General features: G+C 50.0%; 1 protein-coding gene across 1 annotated transcript; it reads left to right on the top strand.

Annotated features, from left to right (window-relative positions):
• Positions 1 to 3,911: 3,911 nt before the first annotated feature.
• PCDH12 (protocadherin 12) lies at positions 3,912 to 17,013 on the top strand. Its single transcript, XM_074313699.1, has 5 exons — positions 3,912 to 4,047; positions 4,132 to 7,124; positions 10,430 to 10,527; positions 12,541 to 12,692; positions 16,172 to 17,013. Exons 2-5 carry the CDS (start codon positions 4,248 to 4,250, stop codon positions 16,639 to 16,641), a joined length of 3,597 nt encoding a protein of 1,198 aa, XP_074169800.1. The 5' UTR covers positions 3,912 to 4,047; positions 4,132 to 4,247; the 3' UTR covers positions 16,642 to 17,013.
• The last annotated feature ends 3,813 nt before the right edge of the window (positions 17,014 to 20,826 follow it).

The following is a 20,826-nucleotide window of genomic DNA, read 5'->3' as shown; positions in this document are numbered from 1 at the left end:
TCTTCAATCTACTTCCTTGCTGTTCTCTAGCTAGCACACCTCGCTCCACGATTTCCTCAACCATCAGCAATTCCCCTCCCCCATCGACTTTTCCTTTTGTGGCAGATCGCTTAGACCTTTCTTTCCAGCAAAAGGGTCCAATCAACTTCTCCAGCCCTGTTCCAAATGGTCTGAAAGGTGAAGCTTTTCTTTCAAAGAGGGGGAAAATGGAGCTGGCAATTATAAAATTCTCTTTGGCAGGCTGGGAAAGGGAAAAGTATGCATTTTCTTGCCCTGTCTCTGGTATTTTGGAAAACTTTCTAAGTGATTCTGATACCTGGCCCCCTTTGTGTCTTAACCCAGACACAAAGCCTTTTTATTTCTTGAAAAGTCCTATTTCTTGGCAAATTTCTTTCTGCAGAGTGCATTCTTCTTTCTGTACTGGGCCCAGAAAGAAGTGCCATTGTGTGCGAGCGGACATCTGTCGTCTGTCCCTTCAGAGACCACCAAGTGCTGTGCCACCAGCAAGTGACCCTGAACATCTATCCACCTAAGTGTTCCAGTGAAGATTCCTGGCTAGCCTGGCTCTAACTTCAACAAGAATTTATTTAAAAAAAAACAAAAAAAAAACAAGGAGGTAGCCCTTAGGAGGTTTAGTCACCTTCCCAACTGAAATGACCCTGAAATGATTCCCAGCTTTGGTCACGGTGACTATGGCAGCCGCTGGGCAGCCTCACAGGGAACCCTGGGAGTGGCAGCCAGCCCAGGAGGACATTCATAGTGTAGGCTATGATCTTAGCTTTCACGCTGGCCTATGAGACCCCCAAGGGTCAGAGTCCCACCCTGCTGATCTGACCCCCTCAAGGTTACTCAGGACTCTAGGCATTTTGAAAGGATCCGCTGAACCCCACCCTTCCCACTTCACTCCTCCCAACTCCTCCCTATCACGAAGCACCCACAGGTGAACGACTCCAAGATTGGTGGTGAGCAAGACCTCCAAGTGCCAAACCCAGTTCTGCCCTTTTAAAAATATATTTCAGACTTAGGGTGTCTGTCCTCAGTGGTTTGAAACCTATTTCAGACTACCTCTGCTCCTTCAAACCTATTTTCAAAACTTGGGGTGATGACCTGAAACTAATAAAAAGATTATTCAAAAAAAACATAGGGTGATGAAGGCTTTCTATACAGTCTCAAGTGACAGCTCCATTCACCCTGTGACATGTGGCTGCCAATGTTCAACTGACCCCTGCAGCCAGAAAAGACAAGGGTAAATTTTTAAAGGGGACCCCATTCCCAAGAGGTAATCACCTTTAAAAAATCTGGGGCCTTGTTTGCTGGCTTTGGATTCTTAAAGGGTTATCTTAGCTTCACACGCCTAATGTGAATAAAACAAACAAACAACAGCAATAAAACCACCTGGGAAATCCAAATTCAAACTTTCTCATGGCCTGTAAGTCCATTTTTTGCATCCATGGTCCCAGTCAAAGCCACACACACACACACATACAAACACACACATGCACACACACCATATACACACATATATAACAATGTCATTTCAAGAATATAAATGTTAACACCTGTAAAATCATGAATTCCGTCCTGTGGGCATTGGGTCACATTAGGTTTCCCATTGAGAGAAATGATTGTCATCATGTGTGGCTTCTTCCATTGCGTTCTAGGCAGCACAGGCCTGGAGTTGTGGCTATTTGTGATCTCAGAACACCCACCTCCCTGCCTCTGTATCTTTTCCTCTGCCTTTGGCCACCAGATGGCATTCTGGAAACATTCTCAGCACCTTAGCACCAGAGTTTTCTGCACCAAAGCTCCCCTGCCTTCCTCCCAACTGGCCTCCCTCCCTCCCCCTTCTCTGTTTCCTTCCAATCTATTTTCCAGAGTACATCCGGAGGGGCTTTCTGGAGGGCAAATCTGTGTGATCTGGGGCAAGTTCCCTAATCCTCTATGTTCAGCTTCTTCACCCTGACGCCATGGCTGTGAGGGTGGCACAAGACAATGTAGGCCGTCGAAGCACAGGAAGCCTTGGGAAATGAGCTTTTCTGGGCAGGAGAGGCAGAGAAAAAAGTGAAGGAACAAATGCAAGACCATCTTCACCAATTGCATGTGAGGCACAAAACGTGGCAAATAAAACAAGGTACAAGAACAGTTCCCTGTATTGAGAGGTTTCCCTGTCCCAGGCCCTGTGCCAAGCCCTTACGGGTACCATCTCATTGAATCGTTACCACAGACTCATGAGATGGATCACAGCCACACTCTAGGAAAGTGAGAAAACCGAGGCCCAGAGAGATTAAGTGCCTTGTGCAATGTCTCCAAGCTAGTGAGTGTTCTGTCTCCAGAACCACGCTGTAGGAAACGGCTCCCTGCTGTGGCTTAACAGACTTCAGTAAGATTGCTGGGAAACCTCCAGGAGTGGAATCTGGGGGTGAAGGAGGAGGTGTGGAAAGAAAAGACAGAGGGGAAGGGAGGCGCACAACTGGGGCTTGCCTAGCAAGGTCCCTTAGCGGCCCCAGTCCTAATGACCACAGGCTTCCGGACCAAGAGGCCCTGATTGCGGTCGTCTGATTCCCAATAGGGCACCTCCAGCCTTAAGGCCTCAGCGGCAAACTCCCATCGAGGGGAAGCTGGCCCTTGATTCCCACCACTTCAAATGCTGTATAAATCTCTGTAGTCAATCTCGAGGTAGGGTGTAAGCCTGGGGGAAGGCTGGGAGAAGCAAACCGAGGAGGGAACGGAAAAAACAAGCCACCTCAAAGACCATCCAAGCAAATTGCCCACTCACCTCCTTCCTGGGCCTTGCCTCTGCAAGGAGGAGAATGGGAGGGAGGGCACACCTTAAAACATCCAGGTGGAGTGTTGGGGGTGCAGTAAGGGAGTTTTTATTCAGGGGATTCAGACATAAACAGCAGTGGGGAGAGAAGAATTGGAGGAAGGGAGGAAAAGAGAGAGGAAGGTGTGGGAGAGAGAAAAGTATAAAACCTCGGAGAGACAGAAGCAGGAGGCTGGGGGATTCCCAAGACGGGCTCTGGCTGGACCAGATGCAGAGAACAATGGGCCTCATGAAGCTGGGGAGGGAGCCAGAAGGGAAGGCGGAGGGAGACTATATAGTCAGGCCAGGGAGGTCCTTGTGCTTCAGGAGCCAAGGCCATGGGTCTGTGTGGGCAGGGACTGCCTGAGGGCCAGTGCAAGAGCCAGAGGCAGCCACAGGTGGGAGGCGCGAGACAGATCATAACAATGACGTCATTGCCTGTGACTCCAGGCCAGGCGCAGGCCCTTCATGCATCGTTTGATTTCATCCTCACAATTTCCTGCTGAGAGGGCTACTATTCTTATTCCCATTCACACTCTAAAAGGGAGGTGGTGGAGAGGCTCAGGGACTTGTTCCACATGGCACAGCTGGTAAGCTGCAGAGTCAGGATTTGAACCCAGGCAGTTTGGCTCTGAAGGTCAGTCTCTAAATGACAGCTGCTTCCCATGAGATAAACATGGGTGATCGGGACAGAGTCAAGATTAAAAGTAGAGGAGTATAGGGAAAAGATCAGAATAGGAGAGGAATAATGAGGAAATGCTGGAAACAAAGAGAGCTGAGGAAGGGACGAGAGACAGGGAGCATGACTTGCTCAGGAAGGGCCTCATGCCCGGTGCAGCATGGAAGGGGCTCGGGCTCTCTGTTCACTTGGCCACACAGGGCTCCGTTTCCCACAGTGGCCACCTTGCGTGGATAGCACCTTCCCATCCGGCCTGTTCCCAGGGCCCCTGCCACATCCTCCTCAGCAGTAGGCCACTCAGGTTCACGGAAGCATTCTCTCTCTAATTGGCATTGAAACTCACAGCCCTCCCTTTTCCTGTAGGTGGAGTTTCCATAGGAAAAAGCTGCTTCTCTGTTTCCCCAGTCGAGCAACTGTTTGGAAGTCAGATCCCCACATCCTGCTCTACTGGGTCAAGTCCCTCTTGGACAGGCTCTTGTCCATCATTGGCTGGAGTGAACCAACGGGTTGCCCTGTGTGGGGTCTCCCCTGGCAGTCTTATCTCATCATTGCTGGGACTTCTCAGGTCTCTTTAGATGAAGATGGCCTTGCCTGGGAATCCTGCTGGTTCCATCATCATCTAATTATGGGACAAAATCTGTGCCAACAGGTCTGGGGGCAGGAGAACAGGGCTAATCAAGCCCCCCCAGGAAACCCTGGAGGACTTCCCCGCCTTCAAAGAACTCGAGTGGTTTCGGAATCTAGCCCAGACTGGCGGTAAGCACGATGCAACTTCTGCAACTTCTGCTGTGGCTATTGGGGCCAGGAGCCTACTTGTTCCTTTCAGGGGATTGTCAGGAGGTAGCCACTCTCACTGTGAAATACCAAGTGTCAGAGGAAGTGCCGTCTGGCACTGTGATAGGGAAGCTGTCCCAGGAACTGGGCTGGGAGGAGAGGCGTGGGCAAGCAGGGGCTGCCTTCCAGGTCTTGCAGCTGCCTCCAGCACTCCCCATCCAGGTAGACCCTGAGGACGGCCTGCTCAGCACAGGGAGGCGGTTAGACCGAGAGCAGCTTTGCCGGCACCGGGATCCCTGCCTGCTTTCCTTTGACGTGCTTGCCACAGGGGGTTTGGCTCTGATCCACGTGGAGATCCAGGTGCTGGACATCAATGACCACCAGCCCCAGTTTCCCAAAGGCGAGCAGGAGCTGGAAATCTCGGAGAGCGCCTCTCTGCGCACCCGGATCCCTCTGGACAGAGCTCTTGACCCAGACACGGGCCCCAACACTCTGCACTCCTACTCCCTGTCTCCCAGTGAGCATTTCACCCTGGATGTCATCGTGGGGCCCGATGAGACCAAACACGCGGAGCTCGTGGTGGTGAAGGAGCTGGACCGGGAAATCCACTCGTGTTTTAATCTGGTGTTAACGGCCTATGACAGTGGGAACCCCCCCAAGTCAGGCACCAGCTTGGTCAAAGTCACTGTCCTGGACTCCAATGACAACAGTCCTGTGTTTGCGGAGAGCTCGCTAGCACTAGCAATCCAAGAAGATGCCGCCCCTGGTACTCTCCTCCTCAACTTGACCGCCACGGACCCTGACCAAGGCCCCAACGGGGAGGTGGAGTTCTTCCTCAGTAAGCACGCGCCTCCAGAGGTGCTGGCCACCTTCAGCGTCGATGCCAAGACGGGTCAGGTGACTCTGCGCCGACCCCTGGACTACGAGAAGAATCCTGCCTATGAGGTGGATGTCCAGGCACGGGACCTGGGTCCCAATCCCATCCCAGCCCACTGCAAAGTTCTTATCAAGGTCCTGGACGTCAATGACAACGCCCCAAGCATCCACATCACATGGGCCTCCCAGCCGTCACTGGTGTCAGAAGCTCTTCCCAAGGACAGTTTCATTGCTCTCATCGTGGCGAATGACTTGGACTCAGGAAACAATGGGCTGGTCCACTGTTGGCTGAGCCAAGATCTGGGCCACTTCCGGCTGAAAAGGACTAACGGCAACACATACATGCTGCTAACCAACGCCACACTGGACAGAGAGCAGTGGCCCAAATATACCCTCACTGTATTGGCCCAAGACCAAGGAGCCCAGCCCTTATCCGCCAAGAAACAGCTCAGCATTCAAATCAGTGACACCAACGACAATGCACCAGTGTTTGAGAAGAGCAGGTACGAGGTCTCCACTCAGGAAAACAACCTGCCCTCGCTTCACCTCATTACCCTCAAGGCTCATGATGCGGACTTGGGCACGAATGGACAAATCACATACCGCATCCAGGACTCCCCAGTTTCTCACTTGGTAGCTATTGACTCAGACACAGGAGAGGTCACAGCTCAGAGATCACTGGACTATGAACAGGTGACTGGCTTTGAGTTCCACGTGATCGCGGAGGACAGGGGGCAGCCCCAGCTCACATCCAGCATCTCTGTGTGGGTCAGCCTCCTGGATGCCAACGATAATGCCCCTGAGGTTATTCATCCCACACTCAGCGATGGAAAAGCCAGCCTCTCAGTGCTCGTTAATGCCTCCACAGGCCATCTTCTGGTGCCCATTGAGACTCCCGATGGCTTGGGTCCTGCAGGCACTGACATACCACCACTGGCCACCCACATCTCCCAGCCATTCCTTTTGGCAACCATTGTAGCAAGAGACGCAGACTCGGGGGCAAATGGAGAAGTCCTCTACAGCATTCGGAGTGGGAACGAAGCCCACCTCTTTGTCCTCAGCCCCCACCTGGGGCACTTGTTCATCAACACCACCAACGCCAGCAGCCTCATTGGGAGTAAGTGGGAGCTGGAGATAGTGGTGGAAGACCGTGGCAGCCCCTCCTTGCAGACCCAAGCCCTGTTGAGGGTCTTGTTCGTCACCAGTGTGGACCACCGGAGGGACTCAGCCCGTGAGCCTGGGGCCCTGAGCACCTCGGTGCTAACGGTGATTTGTCTGGTCGTCCTACTGGCCATCTTTGGGTTGATCTTGGCTCTGATCATGTCCATCTGCAGGACGGAGAAGAAGGATAACAGGGCCTACAACTGTCGGGAAGCCGAGTTCACCTACTGCCAGCAGCCCAAGAGACCCCAGAAACACATTCAGAAGGCAGACATCCACCTCGTGCCTGTGCTCAAGGGCCAGGCAGAGGAGCCTGCTGAAGTCAGGCAGCCCCCCAAGGACGTGGGCAAGGAAGCGATGATGGAAGCAGGCTGGGACCCCTGTCTGCAGGCGCCCTTTCACCTCACACCTACCCTGTACAGGACCCTGCGTAACCAAGGCAACCAGGGAACACTGGCTGAGAGCCCAGAGGTGCTACAGGTCACTGTCAACCTCCTTTTCAACCATCCCAGGCAGCGGAACGCCTCCCGGGAGAACCTGACCCTTCCTGAGCCCCAAACTGCCGTGGGCCAGCCCCACTCAAGGCCCCTGAAGGTTGCAGGCAGCCCCACGGGGAAGCTGCCTGGAGATCAGGGCAGGGAAGAGGCCCTGCTGAGCCCCCCAGGCTCCTCAGCAACCCTGAGGCGGCAGCGGAATCTCAATGGTAAAATGGCCCCTGAGAAAGAGTCAGGCCCCCGTCAGATCCTGCGGAGCCTGGTCCGGCTGTCCGTGGCTGCCTTTGCCGAGAGGAACCCCATAGAGGAGCTCACTGTGGATTCTCCTCCTGTTCAGGTACCTCAGCGCGGGCAACTCTCACTCTGGTCGCCCCTGGACCACCACCAACAGCATCAGATACCACCTTCCCCCTCACAATCCTCACACTCATCCCTTAGGCTCACCAGGCACTTTATGATACATCGAGTATAGTGGTTCAGGGCAGAGCTCTGGGGTCAATAGAATTTAGCTGTGTGATCCTAGACAAATTGCTTACTGTCTCTGAGCCTTCACTTCCCCATCTGTAAAATAGGAATGACAGTAAGAACATCTGCCTTGCAGAGTTGTCCTGAGGATTTGATCAGTTAATTCTTATAAAGTACTTACTCAGGGAGCCTGGCACAAGTAGACACACAGCAAAGATAGTGGTTACGAGTATAAGCTTTGGAGCAAGAATGCCTGGGTTCAAATCCTGGCTCCCCCTCTTCCTAGCTGTGAGCCACAGGGGTTACTCTGCATCTCTGTGGAAGATGTCCACGTTAACAGCACACATCTCCTAAGTTTGCTCAAAGATAAAATGAATGCACTTAAAACCTCCCGAAGAGTGTTTGGCACATAAACAGCATCCAGCAAATGATAACGATGACTTCTGCAAAGCTCTTCTCCATCTCCACCTGAGCAACCTCCCTGTGGAGCAGGCTGGCATGGGCATCACTGCCCCCAGGCTGAGGGGCTGCATTTGATTTGCTTGAGGCCCCAGAGCCTGCCGGCTTAGTCTACAGGATGGGGCAGTGGAAAAAAGCTTGGAATCTGGGAGTTAGGCAGATCTGTGCTCAAATTTCAGCATAGCCACATAGGAGCTGGGCAACCTTGGGCAAGTCCTTTAACATCTGAGCCTCACTTTCCTCATCTATAAAATAGGAATTATGATGCCAAACTTACCCTGTCTATCTCCCAGGGGGTTGAGGATTAAATGGGACTATGAATGGCAAAGTGTCTAGAGACCTAGGACTTACTAGACACAAATGGGAAACCTTGTCAGAGATGGTGCCTGATTTCACACCCATATCTGCTCCTCTGCACCCCAGATAATTTTCCCTGTGCCAGGCTGCCCATCCAAGGCACACTTTTGCTTGGCTAGGCCATCAGCTGAGGTTTCCTGTGAAGCAAGGACACAGCTTCCTTCCCCGACTCCCTCCCCAGGAAGCCACCTGGAGAAGGCCCAGCTGCCTTCTTAGGAGTCTTGCCTGGGCTCTGTGCAGCCCCAGAGGTTGCCCAGAACCATTCATTCATTCATTCATTCATTCATTCATTCATTCATCAAATGCTTATTGAATAGCTCTTTGTGCCAAACACTGTGCTGGTTGTTGGTAAACAGAGACAGCAGAGAGAAGACACTGTGGGTGATTCCACTGGGGTGATGGAAAGAAGGGCGCCCATTTGGGATCAACTGGGGGTACGAGGCAGCTCACCTAAACCTTGTGTCTTTCCAGCAGCACAGTGCCATAGTGGAGTCAGATTCAAGTTCAAAGCCCAGCCCTACCACCAATTGCTGTGTAGCCTCTGTGAGCCTTATTTTCCAGATCTGCAAAATGGGTGTAATGATATCTCTTTCCTTGGGTTACTGTAAGAATTAAATGAGATAATATACAACTTGATAGTTATTAAGTGCTTATCATAAGATCTATTAATAAGTGATTTATATACGTTTACTCATTTAATCCTTATAACCACAACCACCGTGTGACCTGGGAGTCATTACTATTCCATTTTTTACTGCCGAGGAAACTGAAGGTCAGAATGCTTAAATTCCTCAAGGCTTCACAGATGAAAACTGGTACAGGGGCAGATTTAGGATTTGAACCAGAGTCCAACGGACTCTAGAATATGGGTTCTGTGAAGTGACTCTGAATGACAGCACTCAGGTCAGGGAGTGGCACTCGGGAACTGTCCCTGAAATAGAGGCTGTCTCTAAGGAAAAGGGTGGCAGGTGCCTGAGGAGGTGGGATGTGCCTTGAGGCAAGCAATGACCCTGTGCTCCCAAGTCACACTGAAACCCCAGTCCTGGCCACCTCCCCTTCCAACTCTCCTCTGAGGTTGGCACTTTCTGTCTTGAGCTGCCCAGAGGGGTGGAATGGGCCTTCTCAGGGAGGAGTGGGGGTAGCTTAGGAGGCAGAGGTAGTGTTTCTAGGAGTAACAACCTAAACTCCTTGCATTTGTGGAGCATTTCTAACTTTCCAACCACCTAGTTAATCCTGACAACCCTGTGAAGAAGGCCGAGCAGGTATTTCTAGCTCAACCTTAGAGATGAGGCAACTATGGTCTGAGTAGGTCTAAAAACCTGCCTGACATTACATAAGCTAAAAATGATCTTGAACTAGAACACAGCCTCCCAAGACTTGGTCTGCTGCCTTCTCCTCACAAGGGCCTGCAGGGTCTGGCTCTGCTATCTCGCCAGGCTTCTGCCCCATTCTCCAGTCATCTCCTCTAACCTTTCAGCAGGCAGTGTCTTCTATCTAGACGCCTTTCATCCCTTGCCCAGACCCTCACCATCTCTCCCCTTGCCAAACTCCTGTGGAGCTTTGGGGTCTCAGCAAAGGTGCCTGACACGTAGTATGAATTCAAGACACATTTACAGAAATAAACAAACTTGCCCCATTCCACCCCACAACTTCCTTCTTGCTCCAAGTTGGGTGAGGTCCTCCTCTCTGCCCACTGACCCCCCCCCAACCTTTCCCAACCCCAGTGCAATGCCCTGTAAAAACCTCTGTGCCCTGTCTTCCCTGACAGACTGTGAGCTCCCTCAGGGCAGCCATTGGGCCTTATTCTCACTCTTATTCCCACAGTGAGCACAAACAAGCACTTAATTAAATACTTGTCAGATGAATGAAAGAATGGATAAATGAATGATTAAATGACACCCGTTTTCCTTCTCTACAACATACGTTGTCTTACATCTGGACCACAAAAATCAGCTGAGCACTTGAATACTGCTAAAGGGGGGAAATAACTCTTTAAGATAATCCTTATCAAAATAATAATGAATTTATGGTCAGGAAATGCCTTTTCCACCCCCATCCCCACAGACACCACCAGGAACAGGTCACTTGGGGGAATGAGAGTGAGGGGATGGGCCCAGAGGGTTTCCATTCTCTCCATCAGACACCGAGGTCTGGGGTGACATGGCAAAGCAGGGATCCTGCCTGCACAGGTCCCTGCCTGTCAATGTTCACCACGCACCATCCCCCCCCTCTGATCACACAAACATCTGAAGCTGGAGGAAAGACTATAAAAAGAAAGCACCAGCATTGAGGGAAACATCCGGTGAGGAAGTGTGCTGCGTTGGAATTGTGTGGAGTCAACAGATTTTTCCTGTCTTGTAGCAAATCTCCCAGCTGCTGTCCTTGCTGCATCAGGGCCAATTCCAGCCCAAACCAAACCACCGGGGAAATAAGTACTTGGCTAAGCCGGGCTGCAGCAGGTAAGCACACCCAGCTCCCATAGGCTTCTCTAGCCCCCGCCCTCGCCCCAGCCTCCCCTCACCCCTGCAGTGACTGTGACAGTAAGAAAGGGTGAGCACGTCGCAGACGCTGCTCCCCTGGGAGAGTGCATGCTCTGGGAGAGTACAGCATCCATCCCCCAACCTCAGGCCATTTGGTCCTGGAGCAACTGTATTTATAGTCTTTACAGGACAGAGTCACTAAGGAAATGACTTCATCCCTGAGGCTCTATCTGTCCCCTGGTTGCAGACGTGCCGGGCTAGCCTTTAAATCTGTTACTTTCAGCTTTCTTTCTCTTGACCCTTAAACATAATATGAAGACGCCTGGCTAAGGACATGGGTGTGTGGGTATCTTCCTTTGAGTTGTCCTAGAATTAAGGAGACCTTAAGAGGCCATCTAATCTAACTCCTTGTTATATATGGAGAAACTGAGGCTCTAAGTAGTTTGATCCAGCCCAACTATGTAAACTTGGAACAATCAGATAAATCCTTCAGGCCTCCGTTTCTCATCTATAAAATGAAAGTCACCACACTTCCTTGTAGTGACAGGGTAAGAATTTAATGTATTTTAAGCCCATATCCCAGTGTCTGGCACATAGTAGGTGCACAAGCAATGCCAAGTCCTTTCCTCTTAAAGTGACTTTGTTCAAGGTCTTATAGTCAGTGAGTGGCAAAGCTAGGACCCGCTCCCGGGCCCAGACTCCTGTTTCAGAGCTCTTGCTGTGACACCTTGTAGCTTCGTTTTCTGCAAAGATAGTGAGAGGTGGTGTAGAGCAGCGGTGAGTACTTCAGTCACATCAGCCTAAATTTCAATTCTTGCTTTATCACTGAATCCAGGGGGACCTTGGGCAAGCTGCAGAGTCTTCAAAAGTCTTGATTTTCTTATTTTACAAATGAGAACAACAAGAGAACCCCTTACAGATGTGAAAGGTGTGATGAGAAGGTGCACATACCTTGCAAAGCATAAGGCCGGACTCAGAGAAATTGCTCAGTAACATGAACTGTTGTCACTATTACTTGCAAACTAGCCTCCTCCCTGCTGATCCCTTCATAGCAGCAGAAATGGCCAAAGAAAAAAAGCAGAAAGGGCCTCTAGGCCTTAAAGCCCTGCAGGGAGACTTTTCACATGCTGGGATGAGGGGCCAGGCCTGTACCCCCCATGCCAGGCAGTCCCAGGAACTGGCCTCCCCGAGATGATAAGGGCCTACGGGATGGAGGGCCCCGGGTGGAGCGAGCAGGAGCCTGGGTAGTACATTCTGAGTAGCTTTTGGATGCCTCACCTCAGCTGCATCCTCTATTGACCTGCTCTCCTGGTCTGGGATTTGGCTTCAGATAGGGAGGAGGGAATATTTAGTTACTCAGTCCACAAGGTATTAAGTACCTACTATGTGCCAGGCCCTGTTCTGAGCATTGGTGAGAGAACAGGGAATGAGACAGACAAAAATCCCTGCCCTCACTGGAGCACATACTCTGATGGATGGATCTGTGGGTGAGTGGATGGGCGGGTGGATGGATGGATGGGTGGATGGATTGGATGTATGAATGGATGCATGGATCAGTGGGTGGTGCATGACTGCCTTGGCTCAACCTAAGTTAGTAAACTCCTACTCTGTGCCAGGCAAAGGGAAGGAATGGAAGGGACAATGGGGAGTAATCATATCAATGCATTCGTAGTCACTACTGTTTGCTGAGTGCTTACACCGTGACGGCACTATGCTGAGCTCTGTATATACAACGCCTCATTTTACCCTAACTATGCCCCATGAAGTGGGTGTTATTACCCCACTTTACAGCTAAGGAAACAGACTCAGAGTAGGCAGGAGGGCTGGGATCAAGTAACCCAGGTCGGTCTGACTCTGAAGACTGTACTGTGTGTATCCAGTTCCCTATGTGTATGAATGAATGCTGGCATGAATAGAAGAAAGTTCATGGAGGAATGAAGGAACCTATGTGTGACTTTCCTCACTTGTGGGCTGGGTTGGCTTTCTGTGCAGGAGTGCAATCCCAGACACAGATGGCCCAGGTGCCAGGGCTGGTGGCCAAGCTGAACCGGACCAGGAAGAAGGACCTTTGGACCCTGAAGAGGACCTCTCTGTGAAGCAGCTGCTAGAAGAAGAGCTGTCAAACCTGCTGGACCCTCACACAGGTAGGAACTCCCCAGGGTCACCCTCCTTCTGACCCCACAGCCCCCTCACATGCCTAAGCTTCAGTGTTCTGCTCCGATTCACTACAGGGAAACACCGCAATTCTGTTTCTGGGGCAACATTTTACTTCTCTTGGAGCTTTAGAAGATCTTCATTTGTTTAAAGACCAGATTATACTTTGGTTATTCATTTTATAAGTCATCATAAAAATAGTGAACAATTTACTGGGCTCTCTAGGTGTGAACCAGATACGGGAGGCATCTTACGCACATTATCTCATTTAAGCTTTCAGACAATCCTTGGAGGTAGACATTATGAGCTCCAATTTAGAGATTAGCAAACTGAGGCTCAGAGAGGTTCGCTGTAGCCTGCTCAGAATCACCTAGTTTATTAGCAATTGAAGGGGGGCCTGTCCACCATCAAGAGACCTGCCCTTACCTCCTAAATCACTCCTTTGAATTTCCTTAGTGTGTTTAAATATCCTTTTACCCTGAGAACCCGGTCAACTTTTTAATATGTTAACATTTCTAACTGAAACAAAAAGAATTTTTTCTAGAGAAACAATTAGTTTTGACAATAGATACAAACTGTGAACTTAAATTCCAGATCTGCTAACTGCTCCCCCCTGCTGTGGACCCCCATCAGCTTCCTTTAGGTAACACCCACAGGTCCAACCATCCCTAAACTGTGGTTTTCTGTTTCTGTAGTTAACAATCTGTTTCTCATCTGGACATATCCCGTGTGCTCCATCTGGCTGCAAACATGCTGAAGGCATGGCAGGCACTTCCTTTCCTTTGGTTAGAAAAACATGGCTAACGTTTGTTGAGTGCTTTCTGCGTGCTAGTCCCTGTTCTAAGTGCCTCATGAGAAACTCTAATGAGATAGGTACTATTCATTATCCCCATTTCATAAAGGAAAAATCTGAGGGGTAGGGGTGTTTAATAACTTTCCCAAGGTTGTGCAGCCGATGGTTATTCACACAGGCCGTGTGGCTCTAAATTGAAATTAAATAAAATTAAATCTAATTGAAATTAAGTACATGTAAAATGAAAAATTCAGTTCCTCAGTCATCCCAGCCCCATTTAAACAGCCACATGTGGTTACTAGCTCTCACTTTGGACAGCACACATATGGAAAGTTTTATAGGGCAGCAGTGTCTAGAATGTAGAAGTGTGAGGTCCAATATAGCAGCCACTAGCCACACGTGAAAACGGCTCATCCAAACCGAGCTGTGATGTAAATATAAAGCAGTCTAGACTCTGACCACTTAATATGAAAAAAGAATGTACGGTGACTCATTAATAATTTTTAAGGTATTGATTACATGATAAGATGATATTAAATATAAAAACTATTTCACAAATTAATTTCACCTTTTCTTTTTAGTTTTCTAATGTGGCTACTAGAAAATTTAAATTGACCGCTGTGGCTCGCATTCTCTCTCTATTGGGTAGCTCTGGGCTGGACTCTGTGGGCTCAGTTCCCACGTGGTCCAGCTTCCCCACAATACAGAGGGCAAGGAGCACAGAGACACCAGAAGGAGTGAGGGGATGAAGAAGGCAACAGGGATTAGAAAAACATAAATAAAAAAAAGAGCCTGAGATGCTCACAAGGTTGGAATGGGGTGGGGCTGATGGTGAGCGAGCCTGACACTGGGGTCCTGGCTGCGTCAGATAAAAGCCCCACCTGAGGATGTGATGATGACAATCTTGTGTGGGTTGCATGAGCTCACGGAATGCTCGCAGCAACCCGACAAGAGGAAGACTGCTATTTCACCACTTTATGAGAGAACAAGGAGGCTCAGAGAGGTTAAGCAGTGTTCCCAAGGTCACATTGTTCATAAGCAGCAAAGCAGGGAAATCAAACCCTGGTCAGCTCAGCGCCTACCTGCCAGGGAGTGAATTCACCACCACTTTTCAGCCCTCCTCATACACCCCTGTAATTTTCTCATTCCAAGCTTCATTCCTTCTGAAGCTCTCTGACCCTTGTACAAGGAAAGGCATAATTCTGTAACACCAAGAGAATTCCAACCTTATTACCCCAGAGTCTCAGAGAACTAAGGTTTACATTTCCCAGATGTCCAGGGTTAATATTTATGTTCCTTCAATCATTCAATAAACGTTCACCAAGTCTCAGGCGTGGGCTGGAGCCGTTGGGAAGGGGCCCGACCCGCCTCAGAGCCTGCACAATCCCCTCACTGACAAGGCAAGACCGAGACTCATTTATATCAATATAAACAACAATTAGCTATATTTGGAAATAATTTTTCCAAATTACACAAGCAATATTTAGTTAATGCAGAAAAATGTAGATAAAAAGAAAATAAAATCACTTCTGCCCAGGGTAATTTCAATTAACACTTTGACATATTTCCTTCCAGGCTTTTATTCTATGCACAGATTTTTAAGCAGCTCACCTTAAGCAAACATTAAATACATGTTAAAGTAGATGTGCCTTTTTTTTTTTTCTAAAGACAGTTTCTTAACCACGAGACTTATACTTCCTTTTCTCTGCTTGGCCTCTACCACGGGTCCTGGGGACTAGTTTTTGAGACAGGATTTTCTGTTGACAAGATGGGGAGAGGAGCAGTGTAATGGTAACATTGGGGACCTAGGGGACAGTTTTTCACTGCCCCCGTCACTTTTCTGGGGTAGCCTTTAGAGAGCCAGCCCCTTCCCAGCGTGCCTCTAGGCCAGGGTTCCCTGCAGCTTGAAAGGTAAAGGTCGAGGAGTTGAGGGCACGTGGTCAGGTAGTAGCTGAGCAGACATGAGCAGATGTGAGCAGGGCCTGGGAATTCCAGGGGCCACAGCTGGGCACGGGAGGAAGAGCCAGCTCTTCAGAGAGTGGGTAGGGCAGTGCAGTCACGGGGGCTTCAAAGTCATCAGACCTGAGTTGAAATCTTGGTTTAGTTGCCCAATAAATATGTGACTTAACTTCTGGGGACTTCAGTTTCCTCGTCCATAAAATGGGATAATACTGTTGACTTCAAAGGCGTGTGTGGAGCTTAAATGAGATAATTATGTAAATGCTTGGTTATTCAGAAGCACTGAATAAGTGGTAACTATCATGCATATGAACAGAAGGCAGCACCAAGCCAGAAACTCCAGCCTTGGCCAAGAAAGGGGATCTTTTCCCCCATCCTCGGCTAGTGGTGCATCTGACTGTAAGGAGTGGGTGAAAGACACCTAGACCTGAAATATTCCACCGACCTAGACACTCTTTAGAAACAGGCCAATTTCCAATTCTAGGCCTTCCTCCTCCTCCCTACTCGGCTCGGGCACAACTTCAGTCACGTCTTCCTGCCCAGAGCGCTTCCCTGTCAGGGCCTCTTCCTTCCTGTCCCCCTCTGGCTACCCTGTCTGTCCCTCTCCATATCCCTTCCCTCCTTTGTCTGGAGCCCTTGCCCTGCCCACGCCCCACCCTCCCCTGCCCAGCCCTTCCGTGGGCCCAGCCCTCACTACGTCCCCTCCTCCCACTGCAGGCCTGGCCCTGGACCGGCTGAGCACCCCCGACCCGGCCTGGATGGCCAGGCTCTCTTTGCCCCTCACCACCAACTACCGTGACAATGTGTTCTCCCCGGATGCGGCAGCCTTGGAGGAGCCAAGGACCTTCCAGACGTTCGGCAAGGTGTCGGGGCCGGAGCTGAGTCCAACGGGCACTCGGCTGGCCAGCACGTTCCTCTCAGAGATGAGCTCGCTGTTGGAGATGCTGCTGGAGCCGCGCAGCAGCGTGCCCGTGGAGGCTGCCTCGGAGGTCCTGCGGCGGCTCTCTGTCTGTGGAAGGACCCTCAGCCTAGACCTGGCCACCAGCGGGACCTCAGGCATGGAAGTCCAGGGGAGCCCAGGGGGAAAGAAGGGGTCTGAGCGCAGGTCTGGCAGCAGCAGCAGCAGCAGGAGCCTGTGGCTCCAGGAACCAGAGGCCCTGGGAGCTGTTAGGGAGCCCAGGCCCTGAGGATCCCAGGATATGAGCTGGTTTCTAAAATCTCTGAACTCACTGAACAGAGGTGGCCTGAGAACTGTAGGGTGACTGACGCTGCCCCACAAAGGGGGCAGGGACCCAAGGACAAATAGCTGGCTGTCCAAAGCAGCCCCTTCTTAGGGGCTGGGTCTGCTTGTGAATTTTTTGGAGGACGTTGATAGTTGGTGGCTAAGTGTTTGCTGGCAAAACACATGTAGAGCACAGAGAGCCGTCCTCCAGCGGAACAGACATCATGGAGCGTCACATATCCGGGAAGGATGGCCTCTTTGCACACTAGAGAGTGGGGGACTGGATCCTGGGGTGCCAGGCAAAGCTCTCTGACCTATCAATAAAGGAAAAACAGTGGCTTATTCTCCTCTTTACACCTAGCACGAGGGAGGAGGGAAGAGAACAGAGTGAGGGTTCTTCACGTCCCTGGCAAGAGGGTCATGCTGGGCCCGAACAGGAGTGGGGCATGTTGGCGCCCTATGAGGTGTGCAGTGTGAGTTGTGTGGTGTGCTGTGAGGTGTGCAGTGTGAGGTGTGCCGTGTGAGGTGTGCGGTGTGAGGTGTGCGGTGTGAGGTGTGCAGTGTGAGGTGTGTAGTGTGCTGTGAGGTGTGCAGTGTGAGGTATGCCGTGTGAGGTGTGCAGTGTGAGGTGTGCCGCGTGAGGTGTGCAGCAGTGGACATGTGTACTCTTGACCTCACTCCTCTATCTCTATCAAACAGTCTGCTTCTCAGCTGGAAATTGGGACTAAGAAAAGTGACCATTTATAGAGCATATTTACATGAGTCAGGCACTAGGCTTACAATAGGATTTAATTAAATTTGTCAACAACCCTGGAAGGGAGGTGTTATCCCCATTTCACAGACAAGGACATGAGGCTTGGAGAGGTTGAGTGTCTTGCCCAAGATCAAGCAGAGAGTAGAGGCAGAGACAGGATTTGGAGCCAGGCTTGTCGAACACCAGAACCCATGCCCTCAACCTTGACACTAGACTGCCAACCAAGCAAAAGAAAGGAAAAGCCCCCATAGGTGAGCTTTTGCCAGTAGTGGGCTTGTCTGAGCTCCCCTCCAGACACACTGCAAAACAGAGCATTTCCCAAGCTACTTAGACCTGCACGTCTGGGCACTTCCAAGCCCAGAGCAAAAGGGACTTGGATCTGACCTGATGTAGGCCTGAGCCTCTGCAGGATCCTGTCCTTTCCCAGCAAGCAGCCCTTCAGGTATAGAAGTCATCTTTCTAGAAACAACTGTTCATGGGTAAATCTTCCTGTCACAGCAGGTTTGGGCCTATGAATTCAGCCCCAAGAGGACAGTGTATGAACCAGGTCTGTGAAATTGACACTGACAGCAGCAAACCTTTCAGGGGAAGAGGGAGTGAAGAAACAGCAACTATTTTCCCAAGGCTCAGCCTTATAATTTTCCTGAAATTTCCAAGCTCATTCACCCAGCTTCTCAATATCATGGGGCTTTCCTGGACACTGAAGGCAACAATTCCTCTGTGCTCCTCCTTTTGTCCTCTTTTGGAGGTCAGGCCTCATGGTCACTGTCCCCAGAAATGGGCCCATCATAACCCTAAGTAGGGTTAATGAAGACCACACATACTTAGAATGCAGTGTGGCATCATTATTCCATTGTTTCACTTTACAGATGAGAAAAATGAGGCCTCAAAAGTTAAGTGCTTGGGGGCGGCCAGGTAGCTCACTTGGTGAGAGCGCAGTGCTCTTAACAAGATTGCCAGTTAGATCCCCGCATGGGCCACTGTGAGCTGTGCCCTCCACAACTAGACTGAAACAACTACTTGACTCGGAGCTGATGGGTCCTGGAAAAACACACTTAAATAAATTTAAAAAGTTAAAAAAAAAAAAAAAAGTTAAGTGCTTTAGGAGCAGGGTCTCCGGGCCAGAGTGATCTCCTTACAAGATCTGTGATTCGCAAGCTGTTGGGCTCCCCACGTCAATGGGAGAGGCCCAGGGGAAACCATGCAGGCAGGGCCTCCAGCCTGACCAGACACGTGCCTAGCACAAAGCAACATTTGCTGAATACTTACTGAATGGATGAATGAATGGTTAAAAGAAATGGTTCAGAGTTCCTTTTAATCTATATTGGAACTCCAGGTAACACTTCGTCAGGAAAAAAGTAAAAGGTTTCATTCTGCAAAAGCCAAGTCTGAAAACTACAGCACTAGAATAGATAGTGCTGACCTCCCAATTAGTGGTGAATTTTCATGCAGAACTGACGTTGGGAGAGTGGAGCAAAGAGATGGGGGGAAGAGGTGACCTAAGGAACCTGGAACCATGGCTGGCCACTGGATCATTAGAAACACTGGATCACTGCCTCACTCTAGTCCCGAAGTCCTAAATCTGTAGTCCTTGGGACTCTGCAGAGAACCCCTGCATACTAGGCAAAACTTTGTGTATAAAGCATTTTTCTAAGCAGAAGATACAAAGTTCTTACCAGATTCTCAAAGGAACATATGACCTATAAAAGGTTGTGCGGCACTGCTCTGTCATAGTCTAAACCTCCACGGGCCTGGGTAATTTTAGTCATAAGGAGACTGAACATTTTATAGCAAGGAAGTGGCAAGACAGAAAAGGCTGACTGGCTCAAAGCCATGTGGCAGGTTTATGGCAGGGCTAGGCTCTGGATCTGTGGGTTAGTATGATGATCTTACTAATATATCAAGGGTTCTTACCCAGGGCCCTCAGTTGGGCTTCAGGACCTAGAAACCTGCTGTATTGTACACAAAATTGGGAGGAGGTGCATTTTCCTACGGGAAGAACCATGTTTCCCTGAAAATAAGACCTAGCTGGACCATCAGCTTTAATGCATCTTTTGGAGCAAAAATTAATATAAGACCCGGTCTTATTTTACTATAAGACCGGGTATAATATAATATAATATAATATAATATAATATAATATAATATAATGCCGGGTCTTATATTAAATTTTGCTCCAAAAGATGCATTAGAGCTGATTGCCCAGCTAGGTCTTATTTTCGGGGAAACACGGAAGTCAGTGCTTTCATCAGATTCTCAAAGGTTAAGGACCACTGCAATTCTCTAGGTCAGTCCTCAGTTCCGCCTTTCCCACAAAACCTGGAGAACTCATGGGCAGAGCTGTTCAGAGCAACCAATTTGATCGGGGTGAGGGGGTCGGTACTGGGGGCTGTGCTCGTGCCCGCTCCATGCATCCTTCCTAGCACGCAAACACCAGCCCTTTCCCAGTAACAGGCTGAGAGTGACACAGTGTATATGGTGACAGGACTGAGTGGGCTGAACAGGAAGGTTACAGAAACTTCTTGACATCAGCCAAGATGTCAAAGCTGAGACTTTGGACATGCTCACAAGAGTTTCCACCAGGATGGGCTCTGTCCCCTGGGAGAATGAGGGAGCTGGCGAGCCAACGAGCACTCAGTTAAATGTCATCTTAATTTGGAAAGCGCAGAGGGACATTTTTTATCAACAGTCAGCCCTTCTCCAGCACCAGGAGTGTGATGCAGTGCTCACTCAGAGCCTGGGGGCAGCTCAGAGATTGACAGGCAGCCTCCCTGTCTGTTACCCAACGTCAGCTTGGCAGCTCACTGACCCCACCTCTCCTCTGGCTGAAACAAGAGTGAGATGGCAACCACCACCCGTGGGACTTTGGAGAGAACCAACTAAATCTAAGAAAGGAGAAGACAGGAGGGAAGAGGGGGTAGTTTTAGCACAACCTCAGCTTGGCACATAGTGTGTACCTAGAACACAGGTCTGGGGTGGCCAGCTGGCTCAGCTGGTTAGCACAGTGCTCGTAACACCAAGGTAACCGGTTCGATTCCCATATGGGCCACTGAGCTGTGCCCTCCAGAACTAGATTGAAAACGACTTGACTTGGAGCTGACGGGTCCTGGAAAAACACTGTTCTCCAATATTCCCCAATGAAAAAAAAAAATAGGTCTGTTTTTCAGCCCCTACTAAGTACTGGGTACAATGTAATGGGTGGGGGGAGGAGGGAGGTATGATCAGAAACACTCATTCAGCAGACATTTTGTATTTGTTGAGCCATTACTACGTGTCAGAAGCAGTACTAGGGATAGCAGCAGGGGTAGGGGTATTCAGAATCATTCCTTTGACAAATATATAAAGCACCTACTATGTGCTGAGTAGGCTTGGTGCTGGGTGTTGGGTGGAGAGGGG

The sequence above is a fragment of the Rhinolophus sinicus genome, linkage group LG10 (assembly GCF_036562045.2).
Source record: "Rhinolophus sinicus isolate RSC01 linkage group LG10, ASM3656204v1, whole genome shotgun sequence".
In the NCBI taxonomy this organism is placed as follows: domain Eukaryota; kingdom Metazoa; phylum Chordata; class Mammalia; order Chiroptera; family Rhinolophidae; genus Rhinolophus; species Rhinolophus sinicus.
This window is presented reverse-complemented; position numbering and strand designations above follow the sequence as displayed.